This window comes from Ochotona princeps, chromosome 29, assembly GCF_030435755.1.
Source record: "Ochotona princeps isolate mOchPri1 chromosome 29, mOchPri1.hap1, whole genome shotgun sequence".
NCBI classification, from domain to species: Eukaryota; Metazoa; Chordata; class Mammalia; order Lagomorpha; family Ochotonidae; genus Ochotona; species Ochotona princeps.
The window spans coordinates 4,056,656-4,071,734 of record NC_080860.1 but is presented as its reverse complement, the minus strand read 5'-3'; the positions used below and the strand labels follow the sequence as shown (position 1 = coordinate 4,071,734).

General features: G+C 55.3%; 1 protein-coding gene across 2 annotated transcripts in view; it reads left to right on the top strand.

The window, feature by feature from the left end:
- Positions 1-15,079, top strand: part of TMEM120B (transmembrane protein 120B) — a 39,413-nt gene that overhangs the window by 23,576 nt on the left and 758 nt on the right. For both annotated transcript variants that reach the window (XM_004595321.2, XM_058656624.1), the window contains exons 4-11: positions 2,576-2,635; positions 3,054-3,149; positions 5,224-5,313; positions 11,619-11,684; positions 12,073-12,134; positions 12,675-12,767; positions 14,635-14,699; positions 14,923-14,991. In XM_004595321.2, the coding sequence (XP_004595378.2) occupies positions 2,576-2,635; positions 3,054-3,149; positions 5,224-5,313; positions 11,619-11,684; positions 12,073-12,134; positions 12,675-12,767; positions 14,635-14,699; positions 14,923-14,991 (601 nt within the window). The remainder of the gene's footprint in view (positions 1-2,575; positions 2,636-3,053; positions 3,150-5,223; positions 5,314-11,618; positions 11,685-12,072; positions 12,135-12,674; positions 12,768-14,634; positions 14,700-14,922; positions 14,992-15,079) is intronic.

The window sequence follows — 15,079 nt, the reverse complement described above, 5'->3', positions numbered from 1 at the left end:
TTGAAAACAGGACTGAAGCCCATGAGGCAGATGCAGAGACCATTGTTGCGTGGCCTCATTTGTAAGTGTGAGATCAAAGTGGGGAGGCAGAGTGGATGGATGGGCACCCAGGGCAGGTGCAGAGGAGGCAGAGTGGATGGATGGGCACCCAGGGCAGGTGCAGGGGAGGCAGAATGGATGGATGGGCACCCAGGGCAGGTGCAGAGGAGGCAGAGTGGATGGATGGGCACCCAGGGCAGGAGCAGGGGAGGCAGAGTGGATGGATGGGCACCCAGGGCAGGTGCAGGGGAGGCAGGAGGTGGCGGTCAGAGGAATCTGAAGGTGCAGTGCTAGAACAGTCATCAAAAAGCTCACGGTGAAAAGTCGTAAAGGCAGCTCCAGAAAGTTCACGCATAATGCCTGTTAGGGGAGTCAGCACTGTGGCGGAGTGGGTTAAGCTGCCAACTGAAGCACTGGCATGTCATGGGCACCAGTTCAAGTCCAGACTGCTCCACTTCCAATCCAGCTCCCTGCTAATGTGCCTGGGAGAGCAGCAGAAGGCCTGGGTACTTGGGCCCCTGCACCTGCACAGGAGACCAGGAGGACGCTCCTGGCTTTAGATGAACCCAGCTCTGGGGGAGCGAACCAATGGGATGAAAATTTTCCGTCTCTTGTTTTCTTTTTTCTTTGTCATTTGCTCTCTTTCTGTAACGTTGCCTTTCAAACACATAAACAAAAAAAAATTTTTAAGAATTTTTTTAAGGTTAACACATACACACACACACACATATATTTAATGTATTTATTTTTATTGGAAAGGCAGTTATACAGAGAGGAGGAGAGACAGTTAGAAATATCTTCCATCTGACGGTTCACTCCCCAAGCAGCCGCAACGGCTGAAGCTGAGCCAATCTGAAGCCATGAGCCAGGAGCTCTTCCGGGTCTCCCACATGGATGCAGGGTCCCAAGGCTTTGGGCCGTCTTCAACTGCTTTCCCAGGCCACAAGCAGGGAGCTGGATGGGAAGTGGTGCCGCTGGTATTATAACCAACACCCATATGGGATCCTGGCGTGTTCAAGGTGAGGACTTTAACCACTACGCTATTGCGCTGGGCCCCCAAAAAACTTTTTATTTTTATTATTTAAAAAAAAATTATTGTGATGGAGCCAGGTACGAGACCACGCACTCTGTACTTTTGTGTGAAGGTCAAGCATACTGGGGGCCAGTATTGTGCCACACGCTAAGCATCTGCTTGCAGAACCAGCACCCCCGCATCACAGTAGTAGGTTGGGTTTCACCTGCTTCACCCCGGATCCAGCTCCCTGCTGCTACCCCTGGGAAAGAGCAGGTGATGACCCAAGTTCCTGGGCCCTGCTCCCGAGGTCGGAGACCAGATGGAGTCTCTGGCTTCTGGCTTGGGCTTGTCCCGCTCTGGCTGTTGCAGCCATTTGTGGGAGTGAGCTAGCAGGTGGAAGGTTACTCTTTGTGTTTCTCTACATTTCGAAGGAGCAGATCTTCCCGTTTCTCCCCTCAAAAATAGACCATATTCTGTCCAAAGATAGAAAACCAGGCAGTGGTGCCCTTGGTGAACGCTAGTGGCTTGGGCAGGGGCCCATAGGAGCTCTCCTAAGGCTGCAAATATTTCTTTCTTTGATCTAGGTATTGGTGAACAGTGTAAATATGTGAGCATTCATGTGTGTGTTTTCAGATTTATTTGTTTGGAAGACTTGCCGAGATAAAGAGGAGAGAATGGGACTGGCCCAATGGCTCAATTGGCTAATCACTTGCCTGTGAGCATCAGCACCCCTTAGGAGTACTGGTTCATATCCTGGCTGTTCGGATTCCCACTCAGCTCCCTGCCTGTGGCCTGGGAAAGCGGTAGAGGACAGCCCAACGCCTTGGGACCCTGCACTGGTGTGGGAGACCTGGAAGAAGCTCCTGGCTCATGGCTTTGGATTGCCTTGGCTCTGGCTGTTTTGGCCATTTGGAGACTGACCCAGTGAATGGAGGACCTTTTTGTCTCTCCTTCTCTCTGTAAATTTGCCTTTCCAATTAAAATAAGTCTTAGAGAATAAATCTTCCATCTCTGGTTTGCTCCCCTAAATGGCCACAACAAGCAGGTCAGGGCCAGACTGAATCTGGGGTCCTGGAGCGCCATCCGGGTCTCGCTCTGTGGGTGTGGGGCCCAAGCACTCAGGCTGCCTTCCTCTGCTTTCCTTGGCACATTGGCAGGGAGCTGGATGGGAAGTGGAGCATCTGGAACTTGGACTGGTGCTCATATGGGATCCTGGCATTGCAGGTACAGGCTTTAAATTCATGTTTTACGCTTCAGGCATGTGTAGTTGTGAATGTTCTGGCTTCATTTTAAAGAGTCCCGTTTAAATCAACCTGATACCTGTGGCTTCACGTCACTTGGTCACATGTCCCCACCAGCTGCAAGGGAGGCTGGGCAGTGTGATCTCCAGGCTGACCCAGCTGCTGTGGCCCTGCTGGCTGGCTGGCTGAGCTTGGCCACTCAGGTCCAGCGCTCAGTGTGTACTCGTCAGCTTGGAAGAGTTTCTGGGCAGTGCCTGTGCTCATTGGTCTTTCCTTCCAGGCTATACTTGAACTTGGTCCTCGGAAATGTGAACGTGACCCTTCTCAGCAACCAGGCCAAGTATGTGTGCCCACGCCCGAGGTGCCCAAGCCTGTAGACTGCCTGCTCTTTCGCCTCAGGGGAGCTGGGGCAGCCAGGACTGTGGGTTCTGGCCTTCCTGGGGGTGGGTGATGGCCACACGGGGCAGTTTCCCAACCCTTATCACTTGCACTACTCGAGGGAAAAGGGCAGCCTCCCTCTGCCCGTGTCTAGGTGCAGTCAGACCTTGCTGCTGGAGTTGGCCGAGGTGGTAGGAGGAGACCCTGTGGGTGCCCCGGCCATCCTTAGCTCTAAGCTGGGAGCTGGCAGCATGGTCAGCACCGATAAAGCCAGGCCGTCCTTGGGTTGGGAGGGCTGGACCCCGTGGGGTTGGGGGGCTGAGGGTCCCCCTTCCAGACAGGAGCCGTCACTGCCTGCTCTGGGGTGTCTGTCACGGCAGATTTGCCTACAAGGACGAGTACGAGAAGTTCAAGCTCTACCTGACCATCATCCTGCTCCTGGGTGCCGTGGCCTGTCGATTTGTCCTGCACTACCGGTAACCAGGGCCCCGGGAGTGGGGCTGGGAGGGATCCTCTGGGGTATCAGGGCGTTTGCCACCACCTTCCTTAGCAACGTCCCTCTGAGCTGTGGATTAGGGTCCAGCTCTGCCCTCCTGGGCTGTGTGACCTTGAGGACACCTCTTGTCCTCACCCTGTTCTGCCTCTGCTGCCCGGCCCTCAGGGGTCTTTGGGAGGCAGCTGGAGCATTTGAAGCTTCTCTCAGGCCAGGATCATCCTCTGCCCTCTGTGACAGGGGCACGAGGGGGGTCACAGTTAGCCCGGGGCTGGGACCGTCAGGTACCTGCCAGTGCTTGCCGGCTACATCCTCTGGAACGGTGTCCCTTCTCTGAACCTCAGTGGCCTCAGCTGTAAGACGGGAGGCACTCTTGGCTTAGTTCTCTCTCAGGACAGGCATTTGGGTACCAGTTGTTTATGTGGGAGGTGGTCTCCAAGTAACCCTGACGGGGGTGTCAGGCAGGAAGAAGTGATCCTGTAGGCCGTGGGAGCACATTGATGCCCCATAGGGTAGCTCAGGACGTCTCAGAGTGACCCTACTGGAAGGGCAAAGGAGCTGGGGTCCTTCTCCTCCACTCAGAAAGTCGAGGGCTATTCCTTCTTCGCTCTGCCTCTGGAACGAGCCAGGTGGGCTTTGTTGGCCTGAGATAGCCCCCAGGCGCTCCAGGAATGGGGCAGGTTCTGGCACATGGGAGCCAGGCAGCCATGCTGCTTGTGGCCTGTGTACCTGCCCTAAGGGCCAGTCCCTTAGGGTCACTCGCAAGTCTAGCCCACTGTCTTGGCAGAATGGCTGCAGTGGGGCAGCTCTGCAGCAGCTGGCCCTGGCCCCGGCCCCATGCACCAGAGCAGGCAGGGGTCCTCAGAAGTATCTGTGCTCGTCCTCAGCAGCTGTGGAGTTACTGCCCTCCAAGGATCAAGCGACGTGATGGATGTGATCGGGTTAAGGATGGGAGAGCCTGAGATGAGCCTGGGTTGTCCAGGAAGACCTGTGGTCATCACAGGGCAAGAGAAGGGCAGAGCTCCAAAAGCAGAGGCCGCAGGGACGGACATGAGCTGAGGATGGCTGGAGGCCTCTCCAGAAGCTGTGCGAGGCAGGAAACAGATCCGCCCCAGCCCCAAGAGGAGCCTGCCCTTATGCTATAGAGGGGTGAAGGTGTGTGGCTTTGAGCCACATGTGTCCCCTTTCCTGCACTGGCTGCAGAAGGCTCACACTCCGAGTGAGGCTGGGGCAGGAGCTGGAACCAGGGACTTCGACCCCTGTCTTTGCTGGCAAGAGGCCGGTGGACAATGCCCAGGGCCCGTGACTCACTGCTGGGTCTCCCTGTGGGGAGGAGCTGCAAGTTCACTCCCATGAGTGACCGCGCATTCCCGTTGGAGTCCAGAGGACCTTAATGTTGAACCTGTGGCATCCCTGGATTCTGAAGCGGTCAGTGGTCTCGGCAGCGCTCTGAGCTCTACCCCATGTGGTGATGCGGGTCCCCACTAGGCAGGGATGACTCACTCACGTGTGGTGCCCTAGCCGGGGCTCGGTGGGGAATGTAAGGCTGAACTGCTCGTGCTTCCAGACACTGCCCTTCACTCCCCCCGCAGAGCAGCCTGGGGCATGCACCCTCTGTACCTGCTGCTGCGGGGTCTTCTGTCGCTGCCGCTAGTCACATTGCAGGCTCCCCGCCGCCCTAGACTCTTCTAGGGCCATTCCAGCTGGGGGCCACATCCAGGAGTGTGGCAGTGCTTTGGAGGCGCTGTCAGTCTCCAGGCCTCTCCCCGAGCCCCTCCAGAAGCTCACACTGTGGACAGAGTGCCAACTCTCCCTCCTTCCAAGCCTGTGTCACCATTCTGCCCACCAAAACAGTCACGTGGCCCAGGAAACACTTAGAGGGAAGGAAGGAAATTTTGGCTGGGGCTTGGCCTGCAGTGGGAGTTCAACTGCAAAGTCCAGGGGACCTGGGAAGACCTCCCTGGGGGCCAGGCTCCCTCAGCACTCTGTGGGCTGCCCACGGCCTGTCCATGTCTCATATCTGCTCCCCCCGCCCCGGGGCTGTTTCTTCTCCCCAGGGTGACGGATGAAGTGTTCAACTTCCTGCTGGTCTGGTATTATTGCACCCTCACCATCCGGGAGAGCATTCTCATCAGCAATGGCTCCAGGTGACTGGGGGCCTGGCACCGTGACGATGCCAGGTGCTGGTGGGAGGCAGACTGGGGAGGTAGCAGGCATGGCTGATGCTGCAGGTGCCGTATCGCCTGGTTGGGTGATTCATGTAACGCAACACAAAGTCTTTCAAGTCCAAAAACCTGCCCGTTGGTGCTGACTTCAGGTCAGGCTTAATTCAGGCGCCCAGATAGTGCCTGGCGCTTCTCCATGTCTCCCCTCCGCCTTCTGTCAGTCGTCCTCGTTTCCAGGCCCCATGTAGGGCCACCCGACAGTCCCAGGCTTATGTCATCATTTCTGGCATTTCCCCCAAGCACTCTTGCTGGGTCCAGGCACTGACCTGGTCACTGTTGCCAAAGTAGGCACTGCTGGAATTGGCCAGGCTTGAGCTTCCCTCCCGCCCCCATGGCCTTCCTTCATGGCCTCGAAGCTGACGTGTGGGTGGGGAATGGCTTCCAGAGGAATCCTGGACAATAGCCAAAAGGATGAGTGGGTCTGGGAGGTGAGAATGGCCGGCCTGCATGGGCAGATGGCAGGGGAGTGGATGACCATGGCAGCTTGTGGGTCAAACCTACCCTTCAAGGGAAGATGCCCGAGGCTGGACTGAGGACTGCCCTCTATGGGTTGTTCCATGACCCTCTGTGGATCTGGGCACCACTCAGGTTCCCGTGGCTCTTAGTCACAGGTGTGGAAGCCCTGGGATGGTTTTTTGGTCTCCTTCCCAGTTAGAAGAGATGGGACCCGGTGAGGATGCTGACCAGCCCCTGCAGGCTTTGGGGTCTGCAGGACTGGTTCCTGTTTGGAATTTGTCCATTTGAACCTTGCTGCTGTACTTCCTGAGGAAGCACCTGCCAAGCTCATCTCTCCCTCTCCAACACACATACACACACCACCACCCCACCCCCAACACCCACTCCCTGCCTCTCCAACACACACACATGCTTGCTCACTCACTGCCTCCCTCCTGGGCACTGAGGAGGAAGGTCAGGAGCTGTGGGCTCAGGACTGGGGCCAGCTGCCAACCCCCAGCTGCTTTGCCACCTTCTGCCTTATTTGCCCACTGATCTAGCAGGCCAAGTCCCTGTGTGGAGAGCTGGGAGGTGAGGACCAGCATTGAGCTGGGGCTGGCCTCTGAAGGCTGCAGGGTCTCTGGGGATGCAGCGTTAGCCCGAAGGCCATTAGGAAGGCTTAGTGTTTCTCAGGCAGGCGTGGTGGGCATTGTGGGTATTGTGGCCGCCTTCAGCTACCACCTGCATGAGATAGCCTCCTGCTTCTAGTCGTCCCTCACTGTCTTCAAGCTTAAATCTGTTTAGAAAGGAAACTGTGTGGAACCACCATCCATGGGGGAAAAAATCCAGCATCCGTTGCAGGACAGAGTCCTATAAAAACGTGTAAAAGTACTCTCCTGTCTTCATGTTCATGACAGCAACCATTGGCCCCCTGGGTGACGTTGGTAGGCCTCTGGGTCTCTCATTCTGGAAAAGGAGGGGTTAGGTGAACTTGAGAGGTGTTGAAGACGTCCTGGCAGTGGACAGAGACCCTCTCTAACCCCCTCAGGACAATGGAAAGGGAACCCCAAAGCTGCCTCATTCCCAGCCTACCCACGGGTACCATTGGTATCCTAACAAAGGGGGCGGTGCCCACCCCAGGCTTTGGGAAACCCTGATGTGGACACACTTACCACATAAGTCATGGTCTTAGTTTGACTTGATTATATTTTTATTTTATTTTTTTATTTTATTTTAAATTTTTATTTAAAGGCAGATTTACAAAGAGGAGAAAATTCTTCCACCATTCTCTGGTTCACTCCCCAAATGGCTACAGCAGCTGGAGGTGAGCTGATCCAAAGCCAGGAGCCAGGAGATTCTCCCGGGTCTCCCACATGGGCAAAGGATCCTAAAGCCCTGGGCCGTCCTCGACTGCTTCCCCCAGGCCACAGGCAGGGAGCTGGATGGGAAGTGGAGCAGCCGGAACATGAACTGGTGTTCATATAGGATGTTAGTGCTTGCATCTTGGTTTGTGGTCTGGGAACACAACGGAGGATGGCCCAGACCCTTGGGCCCTGACCCCATGTGGGAAACCCAGAAGCTTCTGGCTTTGAATTGGCTCAGTGCGGCTATTGTGGTTATTTGGAAAGTGAACTAGCAAATGGAAGATCTTTCTCTCTCTCTCTCTCCTCTGTCTAAATCTGCATTTTTTCCTTTTTTAAGATTTATTTATTTTTTTGCAAAGTCAGATTTATATACAGAGAGGAGAAGAGACAGAGACAATGATTCACTCTATAAGTGGCCACAATGGCCAGTTTTGTGCTGATCCGAAACCAGGAACCCAGATCCTCTTCTAGGTCTCCCACATGGGTGCAGGGTCCCAAGGCTTTGGGCTGTCCTCAACTGCTTTCCCAGGCCACAAGCAGGGAGCTGGATGGGAAGTGGAGCCGCCAGGACTTGAACTGATGCTCATATGGGATGCTGGCGCTGAGGCAGAGGATTAACTGGACACACCACCATGCTGGCTCCACGCACCCAGTGGTTTTTAAATAAGGTCTTCTGGTGGAAAATAGGATTGGATGGGATTTAGGATTAAAGGAATGCGGTTGGTGGTAGGGGGAGGCAGGGCGGTGGGCTGGAGCTCGTGACTCATCCTCCACTCGCTCCGTCTCAGAGGTAGTTTATCCTGGGAGTTTCTGTGCCCTTGTCCTCCAGCTTGGTCCCTCACCAGGGAACAGTGAGGAAGCTGTGCCAAGAAAGCAAGTGAGGAGATGAGGCTGGGGGTGGGGTTGGGGGGAGGACAGTGGCCCCAACGGGGCGGACTCTGCCTTTCTCACTGGGCAGCCTCTCCGGCCACCTCTGGAGCTGGGCGGTGGTGTCCATAGAGGGTCTTGGCCTCTGGGGCAAAAATGGAACCCAGCTCTGCGTGGAGGAAAGATGCCCGGGGCCTGACCGGCGGCTCTAGACAGTGACGAACTAACTACAAATGCTTCCAGCGTGTGGCTGGCCTGTTTCGGCCTCACTAAGACTTATTTGAAAAGCTGAGTGACTAAAAGCAAAATAGGGCTTCCATCTGCTGGTCCTTTCCCCAGATGCCCACAGCAGCCAACACTGGACCAGGCTGATGCCAGGAGGAGGCCAGAGAACTCTATCCAGGTTTCACACGAGGGCCACAGGAGCCCAAGTACTTGAACCATAAGCACTGCTTCCCTGGGTTTATTTTAACAGGAAGCTGGATCTGAAGCGGAGGTGGGGCTTGCTTGCAGGCATGCTGGTATGGGCTGCAGGCTACCCGGGTCAGCTATGCCAGCCATGCCACAGCACCTATTCTTCATGGGAGGCTCTTTTGTCCATTGGAGCAGCAGGTGCTACCAGGGAGGCGGACTGGAGGCTTGGGACACGTAGAACGTTATTACCTGTCTCCTAGCTGTGTAGGCCAGCGTGCTACTGCCCAGATGAGCAACCCCAGGGATGGGTGCCCCTGCCCACCTCTCCTGCCTGCCACTGCCACACACTGATGCCAGGGGAATCTTTTCAAATATTTTTTTATTATTATTTTTTATTACAAAGACATACAGAGAGGAGGAGAGACAAGGAGAAAGATCTTCCGTCCAATGATTCACTCCCTAAGTGACCGCAATGGCCGGTGCTGCGCCGATCCAAAGCTGGGAACCAGGAAACTCTTCCGAGTCTCCCATATGGGTGCAGGGTCCCAAGGCTTTGGGCCATCCTCGACTGCTTTCCCAGGCCACAAGCAGGGAGCTGGATGGGAAGTGGAGTTGCCGGGATTAGAACCATATTAGATCCCATATGGGCGCCCATATGGGATCTCGGTGTGTTCAAGGGGAGGATTTTAGCCGCTAGGCCATGTGTTGGGCCCAGGGGAATCTTGAGACAGACTCCATGGTGTCAGATTTACAGCACGTAGTAAATGTTACGTAAAAATGGGCTGTGCAGGCCCAGCCCGGGGCCCTGGGCTGTGCAGATGGTCAGGAGGGCTTGTGCGTACCAGGGTGTGGAGGAAGCAATCTCTAGCCTCAGCCAACATGGCCGGGATGTGTGGACTGGCAGCATCTGTCAGAGCTGGGTCTTGGACGCAGCAAGCTGCTGTGAGATTAAAAGTTGCCCGTTGGGGCTCGGCAGCGTGGCCTGGTGGCTAAGGTCCTCGCCTTGATCCCATATGGCCGCTGGTTCTAATCCCGGCAGCTCCACTTCCTCTCTATCTCTCCTCCTCTCAGTATATCTGACTTTGTAATGAAAATAAAATAAATCTTTAAAAAAAAAAAAAAAAAAGTTGGCCGTTGGGCCAGCTTGCTGCCCTGAGCTTGCGTTTGACTCAGGTAGTCCTGGACAGTGTCAGGGCATTTCTCGGTGGTAGTGGTGGGGCTTTGAGAAGCCAGACAGGAATGTGGAAGCTCCTGTGTGGTTTTACAGACACAGGGATGGCTCGGTTGCTGTTTTTAGCTAAAAATCTCAGGGTCTGTGCAGGGACCTTTGCTACTGGAAAACTGGAGTCTGAGGTCCTCTGAGATTGCAACAGGCAGGTAGGGGCGGGGCATAGTGGGTTGAGAAAGATGGACATTTTTTTAAATTAATTTATTTTCATTGGAAAGGCAGATGTACAGAGAGGAGGAGAGACAGAGAGGAAGATCTTTTGTCCATTGATTCACTCCCCAAGTGGCTGCAACGGCCGGAGCTGAGCTGATCCGAAGCCAGGAGCCCAGATTCTCTTCCGAGTCTCCCAGGCAGGTGCAGAGTCCCAAGGCTTTGGGCCGTCCTCGACTGCTTTCCACACCACAAGCAGGGAGCTGGATGGGAAGCAGGGCCTCCGAGATTAGAATTGGCACTCATATGGAATCTCAGTGCCTGCAAGGCAAGGAATTTAGCTGCTAGGCCACCGCACCAGGCCCAGAGATGAACATCTTGTCCTTTTCCGGCCCCCTCTGTGCTGAGGACATCAAAGCTGGCAAAAAAAGCAGCTGCCCCCTGTACTAGCTACTCCTTCAAATGTGGGATCCTGGAGGCTGACAGTGGGTGACTACCTGCTGCACCACCAGGCCCGTCTCCTTACGGCCGTATGAAGTGCCTTCGTATTGGTGCAGGGTGTCGCACGGCTCGTGCATTGAGCACATGGCCTGGGCCCACGCAGCTCAAGTGCCCTGGTGAACGGCACATAGACAGCGCCTGCTCTCTCTCTCTCTCTCTCTCTTTTTAAATTTTAGATGATGTTTCCATAATCAATCAGAGTGGGAAGGATCTAGGGTTAGGGAGAAGTGGACATGATCATTGTTTCCAAACTTTATTTCTCCTTCCCATTTCTCAGGGGAGGGGAGAGATGGGGGGATAGAACATACCCTGCGTCTCAACCATGCCAGTACCCGGGGATGGGAAAAAGGCCACCTGATATCAACCCAGGGTCACAATGTGGCACATGCTCCAAGGGTTCTGCGCAGGGGGATGTGGTAGTTTTGAAATGCTGGTCTATGGGTGAGGATCCCTGCTAGTGTCCATTGGCTCACACCGTCGACCTTTGCCCAGATATTTGCTGTCATCCTTTCAGCCCCTGCACTTGTGCTGTTTGCCTGCGAGTGGGGAAAGGTAACAGATGGGGAAGAGCCATCTGTGCTTTCACTTGGCCGAGAGCACCACCCAGACGGCAAGCCCAGGGCTGCGACCCAGGCCAGGCTCTTGGGCTGCGTAGAGCAGGTGGTCAGAGAAGGCATTGGAGGAGGTACTGGTGACGCTGTGGGCCAGGGTCCAGGCAGGCTGAAGCCTCGGGGCCCAAGGAGCAGTGAGCACCAAGGCTGGCCTGGCAGCATGACCCACGCTGGGCACCCACGGTCCTGCAGGCCACCAGCTCCAAGGTCAGGCTGCTGGCATGGCTGGCTTCTCTCTTGTCCTCACCTGGCCCCTTCCCTGTACACACTGCCCTGACCTCTCCTGCCGGTCTCACGGGGACACCGTTGTCCCCCCACTTAGCACAGTTTTCCCTTTGAAGATCTTGTGTGGTAAGGTGCCGCAGTTTAGGTCCAGCAGTAGCCTGCAACCTACTGGCGCCAGGGACAGGGCAGGAGCAGATTAAAGGCGTTGTGGGGCAGGGACCTGATCTGAGGGTTCAGGTCTCTGGGCTGTCAGCAGGGAGTTTGTGAGGCTCCGCTTCTGCAGGACAGGGAGAAGGGCCAGGGCCTGGCTTGGTCTGCTCATCACTATGGGGTGGGGGTTGCTACAAAGCTACTCCTGCCCACCTGCCGGAGCTGGGAAGTCAACAGAGGCCCATGTTTCCTGGCCTGAGCTTTCTGTTTCATTCTCCCTAGAATCAAAGGCTGGTGGGTGTCTCATCATTATGTTTCCACATTCCTGTCTGGGGTGATGCTGACCTGGTAAGTGTCCCCTGAGCTCCCTGGGAGCGGGAGCCCTGGGTGAAGATGGAATGTGGGAGTGAGGACCCAGTTTGGGATTGGGTGGGGGGCTTCCAGGGCTGACTTGGGAGCCAGACAGAGAAGCGTAAACTCACAGCTAGGCCAGAGGGTGTATCAGGGGCCTGGCCAGTCACAAAGCTGTTTCTGGGGAATATTTAGCAGTCTCCCAGCCGGCGGCTGGTGGGGGAGGGGAAATAGTGCAGCTTCCCCGTGGTTGTGTGATCCGGTCTAGGACGCGTTAGCCTCAGTCCGCCTTCAAGTCTTGGCTCACAGTAGTCGGGCTGGGGCTGATTCTCGGCTGAAGTCTGACCCTGTGCCAGCCTGACCTCTGTCTCCAACTTCTTTGCAGGCCTAACGGACTAATCTACCAGAAGTTTCGGAACCAGTTTTTAGCATTTTCCATTTTTCAGAGTGAGTATCTCCTCCCCAGCCTTGTGCAGGCTCCCCTCCCCACTTTCCCGTTGACCCCTCTGCTTCTGGGATGAGTAGAAGGCAGTGGGGATACCTCAGAAATCCAGAAAAGAGTAGTTCCCACCCAGCAGGAGCACCTCTGTCTTCATCTCCCATGCCATAGCCACTGCCTGCTCCTTCCCAAGATCAGAAGGGGGACCAAGTGTGCCCTTTGGAAAGTATCTCATTGTTTGCCATTGGGAAGTTATGTGTTGTCTGTGCTGTGTCAGGTGCACAGCACCAGGACATGTTGTGGTCCTGCAAGCATCTGTTAGAATACCTACTGCATGCATGGGAAACAACAGAAATTCCTAACCTAGCTGGGGCTTAGATGGGTCCTCAGGTACCTGCAGTATGGTTTTGTGTTCTCTGTAAGACTCAAATGCCTTTCTGTCAGGGGACGGGAAAGGGATGTTGCCCAGTTGCCTTCTGCCTGGGTTCTGTGCCTGTGGGTCTGAGAGCAGGTGTTCCCTGAGTCTGAGTGCTGTGCTCCCCCTGCAGGCTGTGTCCAGTTCCTACAGTATTACTATCAGCGAGGCTGCCTGTACCGGCTGCGTGCCCTGGGCGAGAGGAATCACCTGGATCTCACCGTGGGTGAGTAGCTGGCAAGGCCACGGGAGTGTGGCTGGGCAGGAACTTCCCCAGATGCAGGCCACGGCACAGCCAGGCTGTTCAAAATTCATTGTGGAGTCGGCTTCAAGGATAAACATGAGGCTGCCGCATGCCAGGCCTGCCATGCAGGTCCTCATCTTCTTCTTTTTTAAATTATTTGTATTGAAAAGGCAGAGCTACTGAGAGAGATATCTCCACTGGTTCACTTCCCAAGTAGCCAATTCAAAGCCAGGAGCCAGGAGCCAGGCGTTTCTCCAGATCCTCCCATATAGGAATGGAGGCCCAGGGACTTGGGCCATCCTCTGCTGCTTTGTCATGCCAGAAGCAGGGAGCTGGATTGGAAGTGCAGCATCCTGGACACAGACGGGCACCTCTATAGGATGCCAGCACCGCAGGTGGAGACCCAGCGTACTACACCATGGTGCCAGTAACAAAGCCACATGCATGTCTGTGGTGTTTTGTTTCTGAATTGAGAGGTGCGGGCGTGGGTGGTTGGCGAGAGGACTCTCGTTCACTGGTTGACTTCCCACATGCCTTTAGTGGTTCAGGGCTCAACATTGGGACCGGGGACCAATCCTGCGGGGAGCAGGAACCCAGTTCCCAGGCCCTGGAGCTGCAGTCGCAGAAGTGCTGCCAGCACTGCAACTCCTGCGCTAAATACCTGCCCCTCAAAATATTTGTGCACTGGGCTCAGCGCAGGAGCCTAGCAGCTTGCACATACCAGGATCCCAAATGGGCGCTGGTTCTTTTTTTTTCTGGGGGAGGGCGTGATGGAACACTGGTTCTAATCCCAGCAGGACCCACTTCCCATCCAGCTCCCTGGTTGTGGCCTGGGAAAGCAGTGGAGGACGGCCCAGGGCCTTGGGACCCTGCACCCTTGTGGGAGACCCGGAAGAAGTTCCTGGCTCCTGGCTTCGGATTGGTGCAGCTCCAGCCGTTGCGGCCACTTGGGGAGTGAATCATCAGACAGAAGATCTTTCTCTCTGTCTTTCCTCCTCTCTGTATATCTGACTTTCCAATAAAAAAATAAATATTTTAAAATTTTTTTTTTGCACCAAAATTATCTTAATTCCATTTTCCCACATTTTTTGAAGTCCTTTTACGATCCACACATAAATCTGTTGTAAACCTTATCTTGACTTTTCCAACCAAGTGGATTAAAGGTAGACATTTGAGAGGGAGAACTCATTTTTGGAAGACTCTCTTCTGCCCTGTTGGCTTTTTTTTTTTTTTTATTGGAAAGTCAGATTTACAGAAAGAATAGATAGAGAGAACAATCTTCCATTTGCTGGTTCACTCCCCAAGTGGCCGCAAAGGCTGGAGCTGAGCTGATCTGAAGCCAGGAGCCTCTTCTAGGTCTCCCACACAGGTGCAGGGTCCTAAGGCTTTGGGCCGTCCTCAACTGCTTTCCCAGTCCACAGGCAGGGAGCTGGAAGGGAAGTGGAGCAGCCAGTATACGAACTAGCGCCTCTATGGGATCCCAGTGCGTTCAAGGCGAGGACATCAGCTGCTAGGCTACTGTGCCATCCAGCTGCTCCATAGCTAGGTCCCACTCTGCCAGCATGGACTAGCAGGATGCATGCAACCGTCTTTACAAAATGCCAACTCCTACGCAAAGTTGAGCTGTGGTGTCGTCAAGCCTGTTGGTTTGTGGTGGCCCAGGGCAAGGGGTTGGGGCTGGGGACAGGGCATGTCCTCTGCTGTGGGCTCATGTCTTTAGGAGAGGCGCCCTGGGGCATGTGCGAGTGTACACACCAAGCTGAGGATGACTGGGCAGTGGCGTGGTGTCTGGGGACAGTCACCTGGGACTCAGAGCTGCCCCTCAGGCTCTCCACTCCTCCCTCCACAGAAGGGTTCCAGTCCTGGATGTGGCGGGGCCTCACCTTCCTGCTGCCATTCCTGTTCTGTGGCCACGTGAGTCCCCTGGTCTGGGCTGACCCCGGGAGCGGGAGGCCCCTGGGCTTCTGCACGAGCACCAGCCTGGCCCCCGTTGGTTTCTGGGGCTGGAATGGCTCTCTCGAGTCATAAATGCCTGCAGACTTGTTTTGGGGAGGGCTGGCGTCTTGGCCCAGCTGCCCATGGGGGTCTCGAGGCAGCCAGCACCTGAGCAGGGCTTCCCTCCTCCCTCCACACCCAGTTCTGGCAGCTCTACAATGCTGTGACACTGTTCGAGCTCTCCAGCCATGAGGAATGCAGAGAATGGCAGGTATGGGGTGTGTGTGCGCCCATGTGGGGGCTGGGGATTCCAGGGGCGGAGCACTGGATGTGCCTCAGAAGTCTGTCCTTAGCCCCTG